Raw genomic sequence first — 19,249 nt, forward strand, 5'->3', positions numbered from 1 at the left:
AATAAACTTTTATGAAAACCAAACCTACTTATCTTTTCTTTGAATAAAGTTATAGGCAATCAAAATGGTAGCGGGACTTTTGTCCCACGTTGTATAATAATTTTAGTCACTTAAAATTCTCATTTATTGAGAAAGATTGGTACAATATAAATTATACCAAAATATTTTTTCTATCATTTTCGACAACTTGAATTACGATGTTGGTTTGGATTTCGAAACCGTGAACTAGCCAAGTTTTATTTTGGCAACCTGAACAAGAACAAAGCAATTCAGAAGGTACTATGTATCGTGGGTAGGCGTGATGTGGCAGAACTGTTTGAACTATCGTATCCTTCACACGTTCTCTGATCGATAACATACAAGAGTTTGACTTTGTCTGACTGTTCAATTTTATTCAATTAATAACGCTAGGCATTTGGAATAACATATTCATTCAGGTCGCAATACATTACGCCTTGTTTATCATTATGAATGCTCAACAAACTATTATTAACAAGCAATTATTATTCCAGTAATATTTTAGGCTTGCTATTATCGCAGTTCTATTTTTAATCGCCAGTCAGATTACGTTACAAAAAACTCTTCTTTTTTGACCGGAGAACAATGAAATCTCGATGTTAAAGCGGCTCAAATGGCATTTTCAAATCTGGTCAAATCTGGTAGTAATTTTCTCTCAATTTCGATAATTGCTATTGGATGTAAAGTTGTTTACAAAACAGTAAACTTATCAACTGCTAATCAGCCTAAAAGTCTTAAAACTGTTCAAACTCGTCTAGTCAGTGCTTTATCATTAACATAAAAATCATCGATATTAAATCGTTCAAACTAATGCCGAAAAATGGAATATATTATAAGATATGTTTCAAGAGTTTCGGCAGCAGATTTCTTAAAATCAAACAACAAAAGTAAGGAATATCGAAAATATAATTGTGAGAATTCTATGATTAGCGTCTGTATATACTTACTACCTGAACAATACGACAAAACCATTTAATTTACGAGTTAAGTTAGGTTGTTTAACAGTTGTTTATATAGATACTTCGTGATTTCACCAAACAATGTTATTTTACTAAGAATTTTTATTTTTATTTAAAATCGGAAATATATAAGGCTTTAAAATAACTTGCGAAAGATGAATTAAGCGAAATAAATTGTTGCTAATACTTTCAAAAATTAAAGGACGGCGAATTTTTTTTTCAAATACAAAAAGCGTAACCGAAAATGAGGATCAAAAGCTTACGTAGAACAAATCAACGTGAAAGATCCCTGTGTATTGAAATTGTATATATTAACTCGTATTTTCATTCAACTACTATCATGAAAATGCGAAGTGTGAGTAAGTACAAATGCAAACAACAATTTAAACTAATTGTTGAATTCAATTTTCATTTCATACTATTGACTGATTTAGTATATTCATTGTTCGAAGATCTACTTGTTCTTTTAGAAAAGCTGCACGATATTAATGTTAAATTTTGAATCAAATTATTTAATATGTTTAATGAAACGACTGATTTGTGCATATATGTAAGATATCCAGTGAACTTAATTATTTTATATTGATTTTTAAGTGGTCAGGGGAGAATCAACTTTATATATTCATTATATAATTATTAATTATTAGAATTTTAATATCCAAAGAGCTGTTAGTAATGAAATAACCAAATCGTAGAAATACCCTGAATCTTGTATTACCAAATCAAGGGGAAGAAATACAGTTCTGTTAACTTGGTGAACCTTTAGTGTAACTGAAAATGTTTTTGTATTTTCTGCTGATACGAGTATTGCTTCATTGTCAGAATTGTCTGCATTTTCAATGGTTAAAACCTTAATTTTCAGACACCTCCTATGAAGTGTCTACGATAAATCTTCAACCACGTCATCAATATGTGCCTGTCGCAAAATATAAATTCGTTTTATTCAGACAATATTTTATTTCTCCCTTTATTCTATTTAATAGAGACAGAATGCTATCTAATATGTTCGAACATCTAACCGAATCAGCCTTCCAAAGTCGTCCTGTTGTCAAACATCTGCATAATTCTTCAAAATATTATAATTACGGGTTAAAAACCGGCAAATATTGTTGTAATGCTATATTTTAATAAATTTCAAATCGGCTCCTATTATTACTCCGGGTCCCAAAAATTGCATCAACAAAGGCAATGTAATTAAGGAATGGCTTAAAGTACATAAAAAAATAAATTTTCCATATTACGTGTCCAACAAAACTGATTCAACGCGATATCCCCATAGAACCCATAACGAGTGTGATTCGAAGTACTAGTGCGAAGTACTCTGAAAGACTATTAGTGCATCCTAATGCACTCGCCAAATAGTTAAACGTGCGCGATGACAGTGAAGTGCATACTCTCAAACGCAAACAACTATACGAACTGGTTAATAGACACATAGAGTGAAATTTAATAAGTTCTAGAATAAGTTAGAATAGTCATTAGAATAAGTTAAGATAGACTTTAAAATAAGTTAGAATAGTATCTACTGAAGTGATCTTCTACATGTTAGGATGGTTATATTGTATATATTGTATATATATGTATTGTATATGGTTATTTTGTTCTATGTCAAGGCCAAATTGAACTAACACTCAAGTTGGTGCGGCGTTTCGACATCATCAATTCAGGTGGCCTGAGTTCACTGTTTTATTGAACGAACTACATACACCTATTGTTTCTTTCCTCGTAGTCTGCAGAAGGCAGTTACAGTAAAATTGGATGATGCAAATTGTTTGAATTATTATGTAAACTTCAGATAACATATTGGCTAAACAGCTGCTAACAATCCAGTATTACTAATATTATTATCAGTACTACTTGTGCCTTGTGTAATTTATAGTTTTTGAGATCCATTGCGTATACCATAGAAAATACATTAATATTATTTTGGGAGTATACGTGGCGGTTATAGATGGCTTTCTGAATACTTTCTGAACTATACGAGGTATTAACGGGAATAGATCGAAAAACGTACTATTTTAGATTACATACATTGGTCTGCTTTCAGTAATTATTGCCACAATGTATGATATGCAATATATTTGATTTGATAAGGCAGATGCGAGCACTGCAATTGATAACGGTTCTATTAAATGTTTCAGTTTGTTAGTGTTTTAATGAACATGGATCAAGGTGAAATACAAAAATCTGTCTCATGTAGTGACAATGTGAGGCATTTGAAAAACTTTTATGAAAGAATGTCTAAAAATGTATCTAATAAAAACCCGAAAAATGTGACAGTTAGAACAGACTTGGACAAAACAAAAACTATTTCTCATTCTTCAAGTCGAGTTAACACAACTGATTTAAACACTGTCAGAAAGGGACATGATGAGAGAAAACAACACACTCCCCATTCAGGTAAAACCAGAACAAAAGCAGAAATTAAACCAGGTAAATAATTAATTGATATTTTACTTAATTAGAAAAATATTAGCTGGACTTTACTTTGAATGCAGTGAATTCAAAGATTAATGTAAATAGAATATTCGAATATACTATTTCACATTGTAACTATTGAAATATTGACTAATTATAACCAAAGAACAAACAAAATCTAATATAGAATGTATAACAAAAACGCCTGAAGTACGCGTTCAATTTTAAATATTACAAATTATGTTTTAATTAATGTTAGGGCTCTTATCAAAAACTTTTTTCTCGATAGTTACACATCAGGGAATATTATTCAGAAAATTGTGCAACACTTATTAGATTAAATACAATGAATGATTGTTTAATAGCTTAATAGTAAACGCGATTTTTTGAAAATATTAACAGAACATACGTTAGAAATATCGATTCAAAATAATCTATTTTTAAAGGGGCATATTTATATTTATCAATTTATATCACAGATAACAGGAATTTGTTATTATAATTTTCAGTATGCAATAGGGGCTTCCCACTGCCCATCAGTCACTATCTACAGTATGCAATAGGGGCTTCCCACTGCCCATCAGTCACTATCTACTCATCATTATCTATTAATGTTTATATTCACTTTCTAGGCGTATACGAAGCTTATACGGATATAGATATCAATAACAATTGGCAATCTTAACGTTAACTTCATGTTCATCTATTCAATAAGACTATCTGTGAGCATTATAAATAATTATAAATGTTTAAAGGTATATGATTTCCAAACGCTGATCTATAAGTTTGTATAACCGTAGTTTCCGATAAAAGTGCAAGCACTGCTGATAAACCCAAAATGATAAATAATAGTTTTTAAAAGTAAGAGGCAATTACTAATATTTCATAATCATGTATTTGTGTGAATTGAAATGAATATATAAGTTTTTATAAATAAGAACCAATCATGCCTGAATAAAAGTTCATTCAAGCAGTATGTCCACTGTGACGTATGCTATGTGGCAAGTAGTATAGTTGAAATCACATTGTAGTCCGCATTATTATTTGGTTCGTAACTTATTGTTAATAGCTGAATAAGTACGAATGTGGAGGAATGTTCGTTTGTCGGTCGGAATATGTGGCTGTCGACGCGACTTTTTATCGTAACACTCACCACCATTTTTGTGGAAGGAATTCGCACGGGAACAGAAAACACTGGTTCAATAAAAACTTGTTTATTTTATGTGTTAAATACTACATGTGTTCGACGGGAGGATGGACAGGATATTAGGTTAGGTAAAGGAAGTACGGAAGAGCTATGAAAGTGGTACGGTACAAGGGGACAGAAAAAAGAGAAGAAGACTTTTTTGTTATTCCAGAATGACCAGCTAGAACCGAATGGTCTTTTGATGATGTCGCTTCGGATTCGGGATAGAGCACTTCGTTTTGTGGGTGACACCGACCCTGGGATACGACTGGGATTGTGGTAGTTAGTTATCTATCATGTTCTAAGGCGTTTACGGAGAACCTTAGACTGAGAATGTTCATGAAACTCTTTACGAGCGGGATGCTTGATTGTAGGTGAGTCTTGACGTTCATTATAAACCATGGGGCATTGAGAAACGGGCTTTTTTGGATTGGAACACTAGTAGTTTAAGTTGTATCTAAGAGACATACCTGTGCCACACCTGTTTCAAACCTGTGCTCCGTAAAGGCAGACAGGACGGACTAGCAGAGTGGCTTTCTGGGGGAATGAGGTTTTATTTTTCTACGGAGCAGTGGGAATAGTAGACTGTTCACGCCATTGCCTTTTCAAATAGCGTGCTGGATTTGAGCTGACTACCATCTACGGTTGAACTGAAGACCGAGGTATAATACCTTCTGGAGCCAGGGGATAGGGACTTTATCGATTTGGAGGCGATAAGCGCGGAACTTCTTATTGCGTTGGAACAGAAAGTCCTGAGTTTTGGCCTCCGACTAATCTACAGCTGGCAGAATTTGTACCACGCATTCGCTTGGTTCAGCTGGGCTTGAAATTTGTCGCGGATGGCGTCAGGACTATAACCGGTGGTAAAAAATGCTGTGTCATCTGCATAAAATGCTGTGTGGGAATATTTGTAGAGTGTGAAATCAGCCATATAAAGGTTGAACAGGGCTGTGTGTAGTTGACCACCTTGCAGAACTCCTGCGTAGATCTGTTTTCGAGTGGAGACTGTGTCACAGATCCTCACTTGAAATGACCTACCGCCCAAGTATGAATCAATCAGGGAAATTAGACCATTCGGTAGACCAAGCTGATTCTGTTTGAAGATTAGACCATTGTACCATACTTGATCGAAAGCTTTTGAAACATCCAAAAAGATAATGGGATAATGTAGTATGCGTCTGTCAAACTGTTTAAAGCGTGTAATATTGCTTTTTAGGCAAGGTTGGAAGAAAAGAGATGTCATCGTGGTGATCTGTTATTGGCGGGAACCAGCATTGCCGAGCTTTGAATTTAATATAGATGTAATGGTGGTGGCCTAAAGGCTTGTAGGGGTCCGATTTAAAATTAAACCGTCAGAAATATACTGTTGATGCATTGCCACCTGATGTACCTCGTGTGAATTGGTGTTAACTCGTTAACTCGGTTAACTCGTGTGAACTTTCGTAAGGGCTTTTCATAGTGACACAAATATTAACCCAAAAATAAAGTTTCGTCATTTGAATGGGCAGGTTAATCGTATAACTTGGCATGGTGGTTTAACATAAGTAACAAGTATTACTTAGCATTATTAGCAACTACCAACATCGATCCCCTCTGTTTAAAATATTAGGTGCTTACATGTGTTATGATTAATATGTATCTATTAATATGTATCTATTAATGAGGTACTAAGCCACCATTTGCTTGTAAAGCATCTGAAATTCTAGAATTGATTCACAAAACGTCTGAATAGTTTCCAATTCTTGTAACAAAACGTCCTCCAATTGCCTCAATAATATCGGAAATGAAAATCTACTCCCTATTCTCTGCTGCAAAATTCTCCATAACGGTTCAATTATGTTGAGGTCTGTCAAATGTGCATACCACGAAAACATTTTCGCGATAATCAAATATGGTCAAAACTACATATTTTTAGCTGTGTATAACAATTCAATTGAAAAGTTCCCGGCCTACAATAGTAAAACATATCTTTTTTGGCAAAATAGCGATCCTCCTACTTTTCGATACCATTTTTGTAGTACGATTTGTCCTTTAATTCAAAATAGGCCTCAGTTGCGGCGATCACCTCTTCATTCGACGAACATTTCTTCCCAGCGAGCATTCTTTTGGGATCTGCGAAAAGGAAATAGTCGCTAGAGACCAGATCTAGAGAGGCGGTGGTGAGGAAGCAATTCGAAACCTAATTCATGCATTTTTGCTATCGTATTCACTGACTTGCGACACGGTGCATTGTCTTAGTGAAGCAGCTCCTTCTTTTCTTTTCAAATGCGGCCGGTTTTCGGCGATTTTATCCTTCAAATAGTCGATGTTGATGGTCCTTCCTTTTTCAAGGTAGTCAATGAAAATTATTCCATGCGCATCCCAAAATACAGACCGCCATAACCTTGCCAGCCGACTGTTGCGTTTTCCCACGCTTTGAAGCGGGTTCTTCATTTGCAGTCCCCTTGGATGACTGTCGATTTGGCTTGTTTCATCCATTGTCACATATCCACACCAAAACTCACGGGTTTATCATGCTGGGGTTTATTACGCCTGATCATCTTCAAACACTGCTCCGAATCATTAACTCGTCGTTGTTTTTGGCCAAAAGTGAGCTCGCGCGGTACCCACTTTGCATAGAGCTTTCTCATACCCAAATATTCGTGAATGATATGATGTACACATTCAGTTGATATCTTTATAGTGTCTGCTATTTCATCCGATTCGAATTTACGGTTACCCAAAATAATTTTGTGGATTTTTTAAATCTTCTCGTCGGTAACAACCTCTTTTGGGTTCATTGCGTTCACCGTCTTCGGTGCTCATTTCACCACGTCTAAACTTAGCATACCAATCCTTGATGGTTGATTTTCCTGGGGTAGTGTCCCGACACTTGGCATCAAGTGAAGCTTTTGCTTCAACTATATTTTTTCCCTTCAAAAAGCAATATTTTATCAATTCGCGAATTTCCTTTTTATCAATTTTTTCAAAATAACAAAAGTTGCTTTACTCAAAATGTTATAATTCACAAACTAATGATCCGACAGCTGTCAAATTTATACAAGCATCTTTTGAGGTTTAGGGCTAACTAATAAATATATATATTTAGTTCTAGTAGTGCCATCTATGTGTCAGGCCAGGAGCTTGTGTCAATTGACCTGTTATATTAAAACAGTATCAAATAAAATTTTAATAAAACAAAAATCTATAAAATAAGTCATAAAGATAATTGATATAAGGTTCAGAAAATAAAATTTCCTATAGTCGCATATATCATTGCTTTAGTCCTTAAAGACCTTAATATTTATCAATGATTGAAAATGTTTACTTATATACTGTTAAATTTTTTCTATTTCTCCATCTATGTAAACTATGTAGTTGGTATCTTTTTAACTAATGCGTATATTCAATAATTTATTTATATATTAATAGAGTATTTATCTTTTAGCCATATTTCTCAGCTAAAATATATATTGCCAAAACAATAAATATACTTAAAATATATCTTGCAAAACAGTAAATAAACCAGGCTGATTAAAAGAATAATTTCTTTACCTAAATTTTTAAATGAATTGGCATCGTTCTTTGCTTATTTAGTCCACTCTTCAATCTCACCCTAGGAAATAGCTCATCTTTAATTTGCTTTCTAAGGTTTTTATTTATCTACTGTTTTCTACTTTGTGTTATGTCCCACATAACAACTAACATCACTAACAAATGAAAAAAAAATACCTGCAATATTCAGTTAGTGTTTTGTCGTAAAATAGATTTACTAATGAAGACTGAAGTAAATTATAAGTTAATACTACTAAAATGTACGGAAAACTCTTACTAACCTTTAGAAATACCTATAGTACAATGTGATATAATAAGCAGGAACAATTTTTCTCAGCTGTGCTCTGTTCACCAGATACCAAATTATATCAAAATATGATTCTGAAAATCGCAATATCTTGTAAACAAAGAGGACAGACGATTCTCGTCATTCTTGTTAATCCATGCAGGAATTATATATATCCGGTTTTTCTTTCACAGCCATATATAGCTTCCGATAAAGCACACATTCTTCCAATTGGTCCATTCGCAATTTTTTTTCTCTACAGAAAATTTTAAATAACTTTACGTGATTATACTATTCTTAATTGATTTTATCCAAACTTGCCATAATTCTGTAATACGGAAATCCCTACAATAGGGAAATAACCGAAGTGACTACGCAATTTTAAATAACTGCTTAAAATTAAATAACTTCGTTTAAGAATGTTTTAACATACTCAGATAACACCGTTTTAATGTCGTTTCAATTGCAAAATTTAGGGATTTGTTTTTCGATTCAAAGCTTTGGAATTCGAGCAGTTGGAGCTGACTAAAGGTGTTCGTCACAGTCTAAAATATTTGTTTATATATTTTGTTACCGATCTGACAGCTATTCCTGGTTGCATAACATATTCTGCTAAATATTTTATGCCTAAAATTTTTTTCTCCATATTAGTTTTAGCTGTGCCAATTTTGACGCCTTCAGGTGCCCCGATTTTCCGATGGTGCTAGGCCAGTTAGTGTATAGAATGTTTCAAATGACAATTATTTGCCTCATTAAAAATATTTCCCTTACAGTAGCGTATCGTATTTTGTTTAGGGTTACATCTACAAGTCTTAAATTTAAAATTATATGAAACGTAGAATTCATATTCATACACTTATGGTACGATTCTATGTCTAGCAGTTTTTAAACAAGAAAAGGAGAAAAAAATAGTTCAACTCGTGAACATTATAAAGTACGTGTCGCTGTTGTTTCACCCGTTATACGTTAGTGATAAATTCACCGAAACGAGATAACGATACCAACGATATGCAATCTGTGAAAAGTGATCAGTTATAGCTAATTAAGAATCGATGATGGAATCCGGTAATGAGTTAATAATAAATCAATTTGAGGACGCTTCACAATAAGTAAAGTACTAGTCGTGAAGGTGTATATGCCGGACTGTCATCCGTGCTTGTCCATTGTGTATTTCTTAGAAGAACTTATAATTTTTCGACTACATTTCAACAGAATCTCAACTACGCCCACGAGACACAATACCTGAAAATGGCAGATTCAGTCGAAAAATTATAGGTTCCTCTCAAAACTAAATGCGAATTGAAACCCGCACGGATACTGTATTCATTATGGTACTACTCGTAAAAGCATTACAAATGATATAGTCTATTCAAAATAACAATGACCTCACTTCATCAAGATCAAGAATAATAATGTATTGCCTATCGCAATTTGTAAATTCATTTTAAAATCAGCCAATAATTTCCTTTTCATTTCATTCTAGTTAAGAAGAGATAAAAAAAGCTGTCTGATATGTTTAATCATATAACCGAATCAGCCTACGAAGGTAGTCCGGTTAAGAAATCAATTTCTTCAAGTAAACGTTCTTTTAACGCTTTGCTTTTTTAATAAATTTCAAATCGCTGCTTATTATTAGGCTGGTTAAAAATGCCGAAGAACCGATTGTATCTCTAACCAGTTACTTCAAACAGCAACGTGATAGTGAAGGACCGTTCTTGCCAGTTACACGCTATAGAGAGGTATGTGTCGAAACTGTTAAATACTAAGTTGCTGCGCTTTTTATTGTAAATATGTTTAGCCTGCTACAGCTGCCTTAAATAATAATATGGGTACTATGACTAAAATATCTCAAGAATTGAACAATATAACAGGCATAATTTAATAAAATTATTTTTGAGGAAACTGTTAACCTGAAAAATATCCTAGGAACTTAGAAATATGCAGCCCTTTGAAGTATATAGAACACCGTTTCACAAAATGTTAGAAAAACTAGAATTTCAATGTTTTAAAGATAAAACCCACGAGACGTCTAATAGAGCTTTCAGACATTGCAGTTACTACAATTTTTAAAAAGATATAATACAATCAAGGAATACCTATTATTTCAATGTGTGTACTTATATAAGACAAAAAAACTTGAAAATGGAATATTAAGTTACTCGAGACAAGATGATAATAACAATAACATGAAAACAATAAAAGTTGATGGAGAAAGGTAAACATTTACTACTAGGTTTGACATATATGCAGTGTATATAGCTGTATTATATGGAATCATATTATAGGCCAACATAATATAGAAATATTTATTTATGGTATTTCATATAATAGGAGGTACATTCTAAGAAACAGTTTTAATTATCTCTGTGAATAATATAGTTAGAATATATTAAGTAAAGATAAATAGTTCTTAAAAGTTAAATCAATCAAATAATAAAAGATATTAATCAAGAAATACCTGTTTCAATTTGTGTATTTAGATAAGAAATGAATATTTCAAAATAGAACATTGGGTCACTCAAGGCAAGATGATTATAGAATTAACATAAAGATAATAAAAAATTATAGAAAAAGGCAAACATAAGATTAGGTCTTGCTAGTTACACTATTTATTGATAAATAATTGCAGATATATTGGTGTTTTCCTGTAAGTGCAAGAGCGACTACCATGGAGATATGAACCATAATATGTTTAAAATATGAATTGGAAGCATTAGTTTGTTATGGATAATGCAACTTTTCCACACACTGGTGCAAAACAACCCAACAAATGAATCAACAAAGACCGTAATTAACGAATAGCTTGCAATACGTAAATTAAGTTTTGTAGAAACCAGGTTAAAGAGTGTATTTTAAATTGTTACTTGGTAAATATAAAGGAAATGTTTCATTAATTTTTTTGTAATTTACTTTTTTAGAAATAGGGTTAAAAAAGTTACACGGCAGATCAGATGGCTCAACAATGTGTCACCACCATGCGAACCACAGATTGTCACAGATTATATATCTCTCCTTATTATTGCATATTCAACCTAATTGAATTGGTATGGGTGAAGAATTATATATAAGCAAGAACTCTCTGGATATGTTGAAAGAAGCACTATTTACAAAAACTTCTTTGGTTCGGATGACTTCTATCAGACTTATTAAAGAAGTATAACAAATTTTAGATATACTAGAATTTAGCAGCTTAGTTATTAACCTGAGGAATGAGTCAGAAAGTGACTGACTGAGTGGCATTTTCTGATAATTATTGAAACAGGCTGATGGGAGTACAAACAACTAATGGTATATCATTATGTCATTGATACGTGACAATAGTATGATAACTGTGTGCATGGACATGTGTGTAATTGTTCAGAAAATCTATGAGAAAAGAAGAAATATTAAGTGTTTTGCAGATATGACAAATACACTAGGGATAACTCAATGGTTAAATCTAGTTTTGTCAAGAAAGAGATACACAATTAGTAACAAGAGACTATTATGATACAGTGATATCGAAATAACTTGAACTGTAACGAAGGAAACAAGAGCTAAAAGCAAAATGACGCTGCTCTCTAGTGGATGATGACATTACTACATATACAATTGTTGGCTGCGTAGATTAGGCTCCCAGAACACATAGGTGGTATGGAAAAGGGTTCAATGTAAATATAACAAAACATAACCCTAATCTACAAACTATTATGACTGTATGATTAGGTCTAACTTTCTTTTTTTTCTACTTCTCGTTACACAAGCTGAACTCGATAGCTACAAATAAATTAGAAATTCAAACCTTTCACTAGGTATTATTGAAGCTAACACTTCAATATGATGCTCTAATAAAATATTAGTATATTATATAAATATGAGTTAATTCGAGTTATATAGATTTAAGTTGGTTATTGAGACTAATTAATTAATAAATCTCTAAATGTTTATAATTCCTTGATTGTCGTAATTAAATATTCGATTATTTATGTTTTTGTTCTTATAAATCAAATCGGATTTTGTATTTAACAATTTCACAATTTAATTTGTTTTTATATGATTTTTCGTTAACTTCTATGAGAAATAAATATAGTTTTATACAATGTGTTTGGTATAACATGATGGTGTTTTATATTTGGTATAATATTAACTGTACTGGTTTCACTGTGTTTAAAATAGTGTTAAAGTTTTTAAAAAGATTTGTTAATGGAGTTTCATCAAATATTATGAAATGACTATATGAGATACAGATTTCCAAAGTTGAAATTCTCAGCTATACAGAGTTGTGAGCTTCACAATATACAACATAATTTTATTTGACAATATGGCGGATGAACTTTAATACAAACTATATAAAAGCGTTAATATATATCTATACTGACTATTTTAGTCAACATATATTATCTTAATGCTAATTTTTGGGCTCTTATTTTAAAGCTATAAATACTGAAACAAGCATATAAGGTTTATAAAAGTTTATTTAAATGATATGGTAGAGATCAATTTGGTAAATACGGTATTTTTATTTAGTACTATCTGACCCGGCAAACTTCGTACTGCATCAATCGATAAATAAAAGACCTAATAATCCGTGATTAATTAAAAAAAATGCTCGGTATGAATGAATTTTTATTATTATTTTCGATTAATTACACATGATGTTTCATACTTAAAAAACGGAGTTTTCCTGAAATACTGGCTGTTTATAAGGTTTCAATTAGATATTGACAGACACACACAGTTATGATACAGTTTGTTAATCAATTTAAAGCTTTCTAATAAACTATATTTTTTGTTTTGCTTTGTGGTGCGTAAATAAACAAAGATGACGGTTTCCCAACGCGCGAACTCGCGACGTATAATTGTCCATGCGCGAAACAAGGAAATTCCAAGTTGATTCCACAAACTTACAACGATTGGCCCTTTTAAGATTTATTTTTATTAAAAGATACGCCAAATTGCTTCGTTGCTACTTACACAGCGATCCATCTGGTCATTGGTTACAGCGATGACGGCCATATCGCATCCTTTGTTAATATATTTACATATGTATTTTATCGACTTCACAGAATTAGAATAGGCCACATTGATGTGAGTCTCAAAACGCTTTGGATAATATTGGCGAGTGTGGCACAATCCAACGATTTTCTATATGTTGTCCTCTTACCTTCAGAGCTACCGATCGCCGATGATAAAATGGTTATCCATCATTTCTCGTTATGGTTTCAGCAATCAGGTTTCTTAAGTATCGCTTGGTACACTTGCCGTCGGCCATACAGAGTGAATTGTAGTTGAAAACTCCGCAAGATCCATGCATCATGTGTTTACTAACTACTACATGCAATTTTGGGTCAACTGTGGGAAAGTGGGCATGAAATTATCCTGTATAATATGTGTAGCGCCAAATGATGTCATCTGGAAACAGCTGTTATATTTTTGAATGTTGCGCAAGAAGTGCTTAGAATCATTTCCAATTCCAAAAACTATAGAGCGTAAAGGATCTGGTGGTGGGACCAGTTGTGGCAATTTTACTTTGCCTCCAGCACAACATAATCCAGTAGATTCACCACTGTATTTTAAAGCCTTGCAATATTTACAAATTATTGTCATTTCCCCACTGGTTACCGATTTGTTGACACAATAATCGAATGCCGCGTCATAGTGGAATGCAGCTCGTTCCAGGATCACAGAAGCACTGTGTCTGCGGAATCGCTCAATTTCATTATATCGTGCTCGCTCTTGTTGTGTTTGAAGTGCACGAACTGGAATTCTAAGCCTATCTACTTTATTGTCACTCTCTAAAAAACGCGATAGCGATACGACTATTTTCTTAATCTGTCTCTCTCTGGTCATCAGTGCGGTTAGCACGTGAGGTAGCTCTTCGTATATTTGATTGACTGCGACGACCTAAGTCAAGTCGTCTTCTCCTTGGCATCGTAAATTGTAATTAAACAAAGTGAGAAAAGTTCTTGTGCACTTAACAGTAAAGTAAATTGTAATTAATCAAAGTGAGAGAAGTTCTGGCGCACTTAACATTAAAGTATCACCGCCACAATATATAAATGAAATGTCACTATTATAAAGCCTTACCGAAGTTAAGAAAGTTCTCGCGCATGTAGATTGTCGGATTCGATCATCGACATCAAAGAAGAAACAAAAAGAAGAATTTTTTTATTTAATTTCCAGCATTTTCATATTTATTAGACTTTTAAACCACCCCTGGACAAAATTATCCAAATCGGTCCAGCCGTTCTCGAGTTTTAGCGAAACTAACGAACAATGATTCATTTTTATATATATAGATTATTGATTTATTTTGCATATTTTAAAGTCTGTTTTAAGCCATTTTTGATATACTTCCTTCCAAACCTAGCTGGAGTGTAATCAGTGTGTAAACGTTGTATGCATTCTACACTCTTTGTTCCACCTTAGACTCAGCATATGACAAGTCGTTCCGACACACTGTTAAGACAAAAAGTGGAACTTTATTGAAAGGTTAGTTACCCCTGATATATTGCAATATCTAAAGTAAATTCCTGACAATCAATTCATGGCTCTAATATTGAATACATTATTATGCAATTCTATAAACACATGGCTATTTTTAACGAAAGTGCTAAATATAGAAGTATTCATAAAAATATAATTAGATAACAACAATTGAACCGTCATACATTCAAAACTCGGTTCCTATAATTTTTTAATATTATCTTGCAATTATACGGCTTATTCAATTCCGTTAAGTAAATATTTCGATAAGATGAAAACTTAGTAACTATATAGAAAACCTGCAAAATTGTTCAAAAGAAAGGGCTAAACTTTTAAATTAAACTCTGACGGAAAATACTAAACATTTCGTACCTAGTGATGGTACGATTTTATGAAAAATCCATTGCTATTCCTATCTGGTGAGGATTTAATAGCCCAACGAGAATTAATACAATCCTTAAAATAAAATTAATAAAAACAATTAACGACTTAAGAATATAAACAATTTAGAACGTCAAGGAATGTAATCTTTGGCATTGGAATATACCATATTAGTAAGAAAACATATGCTGCATTATATGAAAATCTGTTCCTGATTGAAAACCGGAAAAGCTAACATTTTCTAGCACATACTAGTACTGATGATACACACGGATTAGAGCCAATAATAAACAGAAAAAGAAATCCTCGACCATTTAAAAACATTAATATCCCTGTTCACTATAGTCAAAACCCTTTATCTCTTAGGTATGATATAATTTTGTAGCCTCAAATATTTAAAAATATAATATAAAATATAAAAATATAATTAATTCTAAGCTACTTAAAGCTAATAATCAACAAATATCAATACCATTTGAGAATTAATGTAGAAGTTAAAATAATATTTGCGGAAACATTAATACGTGAGAATGATAAAAGAAAATTACCCATAATTAGAATAAAACATATAACATTATAAATGAAGCTTAGTTAATATGTAGATGAGGTAAAATCACAAGGAGCAAAGTCAAATGAATACTGGGGAGAAAGACATTAAGTATTTATATTTGACGTTTCTTCTAAAAAATTTTATCACCAAACCTTATCATATTGCAAAATTACTTTACCTGTTCATTCAATCCATTCATGCAAGAATATTTACATGCTAAGTTTTTATAAATTTCCGATGTCTTTCATTTGTGTTTACGTTGAACAAGGAATTCAAATAAGTTATGTTTACTATTAAAAAAAAGTTAACCGACTATAGCGAGGAAATAGTATTAAACATTAAACTCTGAACTTGTCCTAGTTTTCGGCACCGCATCTCAAGAACATCAACAATTTCCAAACATCTCCAGTCACATCAAAGTTAATATTATTTAAATGTTAACAACTTACCATCGAATGATCCTAACGCATCATTTCTTTCAGTATCTTTTCATTCTACTTAAAACATATGTTGCTTGTCCTATCGGTAGGTTGTCTTTATTTAATTCATTTATCATATTCTCGAAAAATAATATATATTATTTAAGCCTTAAAATTGGTGTTATTAGATACCCTGATATGCCCCAATCATATATAAGTAATTCCTGCCCTTTCTTTAATATAGATTGAAAATATATATTGAAATTTAAGCATAAGTAAAGTTGAGGAATATAGTAATAGCCTATTATTTTTCAGAATGTAGAAATATATAACAATTACACATTATAACAAACATTCAAATCCCGAAAGTTACGTTAGTAGGTATTTTTTATAATATAACACGCATATAAGAGAGGTATACTTTTTAATATATGTTATAGGACTTTGTTAATTTTGTAGAGTGATTATAGCAGGTGGTATACAAGCTCTCCATAGAATTATTATTATTGTTTTATTATTAATTATTAATTTATTTCTTAATATATTATTTATTATGTATTATTTAATAAGATATTCATATAGGTTTCATGTTCAATTAGAGGTCATTCTTCAAGTTGGTCCTTTTTTCCTTTTGGGTTATTGGTATATAAAAATACTAAAGAACTGGGTCTACGTTCTATATTATTAAGCAATAATAATACTATATCGGCCAGAATGTCCAAATCTAGGAAATGAGTTACAAGTTAGTCAATTTTCCTAGTCCTAGTTTTCGGCACCGCATCTCAAGAACATCAACAATTTCCAAACATCTCCAGTCACATCAAAGTTAATATTATTTAAATGTTAACAACTTACCATCGAAAAGCATTATATCCTTTCGACGTAATTCATTACCGTCTCTAAAATGTCTTCCGGTACATATTGAAGTCCAAATAAAAAAATCTTTATAATATGAACAAATAATTTGTCGAATACATTGACGGCATACTTTATTTTTTTCAGTACAGGGGTGCTAGTGATGTAATATTTCATATCACTGTACTGAAGAATCTTAATATAATTAGGAAACGGTCCATTTTCAGTTTATAAGACCTTTAAAAAACATGTGTTTGGTTTCGCTTCTTTTATGTCATTTATTTACATAGTTATCTCTCTCTAAAACACTACCTCTTTATTAATATTAATTACTTTTAATTAAACATTATCACTATTAATTAAATCATTTACTAGATAAAGAAAAGGAATGTTAACATTTTGTGAACTGTGCCATCAATTTTAAAACTTACATATAATACTAACTACCGACTGGCTGAAGTTAATTTCGACGAATAGGATTTTTTATTTTCTGTTAAATTTTAATTGTTTTATATCATCAAATAATAAAAAAATATCTTCAAATTCAAATCATATGCCTAAATATCCATCCATCATATACCAAAACGTTTAACAAAGGATTTTTTCTAATTGTATGTTATTACAACAGTTTAATTGGTTCTCATCACCAGTACCCAAAATATATAAGTAATGTTTCTTCTTTTATTTGACGTAAATGTTCATCCACTGACGTCAGTTTTGTGTGTCTTGAAATATTCGAAAATATCTATATTTTTCTCATAAAAATCGCTATACGATAAGGGATGGAGCATGATTCCCATAAACTGCCCCAAGAATACAGCGCTTCAAAACAATGACGGAGTAAAATTTTTTATTATAATATTTTTATATTAGATATTAGTATTTTTGGTTCAACATTAGTTCAGTTGTATATGCTTTATGATACTTTTTCTTGTTTGAATCAGTTAAGTCGATTATGTCATTTGTAAGTATTGATTTGCAATAAGTATCTACTTTTGTAGTGCTATGAAGTAGAAATTAAATATATATATATATATATATATATATATATATATATATATATATATAACAAAATATAAATAAAATATTGCTAAATATAGTAATTATGAATTAATTTTGAAATAGTACGAGTAAAAGTTCAGTTTAAGTTTTCAATTTCGTGATATTTGAGTGGTTTAGTTAATATGCTTATTATCATTAAAGCCCTGTAAATTTCTTGTAATAAACATATTGTAATGAATAAATATTGTAAATAAATCGTATATCAAGTAAACTGAATTAATGGCATGTAGGTTTTTATTTTATATAACAGACATATTCTTGTAAAATTTAAATTGAACTGATCTGCTTCAATCAGGCAGTCTCGTTAAATTTGAGCACTCAATTTATTATGATACGGTCAGTATTAAAAATGTAGTAAATCCAATTCAATAATTTTCAATTCACTTAATGCGGAATCGAATTCCATAAACATATAAGTGTATTTTAACGAAGGCTTTATTATAACTGGAGCTATAAAATGAAACACAGTTTAACTACTAAAATTATTTCAAATATTCACTGCAAAAACAATACTATATATTACTTAACCTTAAAATTGTAGTGATTTAGTTTTAGTTTTTCCACACAGGTTAGTGTATCAATCAATCAATATAAGAAAGAGTGTAACTAAAACATACTATACACATTTCCTGCTATGTATGTAAAAATAATAATTTTTTCGAAAAAATATACTGTTGATTCAAATTCTATAGGCTTTAATAGTGTAAATTTTTCCATCATTATAAATGATCCTAACGCATCATTTCTTTCAGTATCTTTTCATTCTACTTAAAACATATGTTGCTTGTCCTATCGGTAGGTTGTCTTTATTTAATTCATTTATCATATTCTCGAAAAATAATATATATTATTTAAGCCTTAAAATTGTGTGTTATTAAATACCCTGATATGCCCCAATCATATGTAAGTAATTCCTGCCTTTTCTTTAATATAGATTGAAAATATATATTGAAATTTAAGCAAAAGTAAAGTTGAGGAATATAGTAATAGTCTATTATTTTTCAGAATGGAGAAATATATAACAATTACACATTATAACAAACATTCAAATACCGAAAGTTAGGTTAGTACGTATTTTTTATAATATAACACGCATATAAGCGAGTATACTTTTTA

General features: G+C 31.4%; 1 protein-coding gene across 3 annotated transcripts in view; it reads left to right on the plus strand.

Moving 5' to 3' along the window:
- The first annotated feature begins 3,084 nt into the window (after positions 1-3,084).
- The window catches only part of LOC143193584 (uncharacterized), a 100,308-nt gene continuing 84,143 nt past the window's right edge, over positions 3,085-19,249 (plus strand). Inside the window, exon 1 of one of the 3 annotated variants that reach the window (XM_076399893.1) lies at positions 3,085-3,410. In XM_076399893.1, coding sequence (XP_076256008.1) covers positions 3,110-3,410 — 301 coding nt within the window. In that variant the 5' untranslated portion in view covers positions 3,085-3,109. The remainder of the gene's footprint in view (positions 3,411-19,249) is intronic. The other 2 variants (XM_076399890.1, XM_076399889.1) reach the window with 2 other exon arrangements.

This window comes from Rhynchophorus ferrugineus, unplaced genomic scaffold, assembly GCF_030347505.1.
Source record: "Rhynchophorus ferrugineus isolate W39M unplaced genomic scaffold, kcgeb_rfMv2 rfM3, whole genome shotgun sequence".
Taxonomy (NCBI): Eukaryota; Metazoa; Arthropoda; class Insecta; order Coleoptera; family Curculionidae; genus Rhynchophorus; species Rhynchophorus ferrugineus.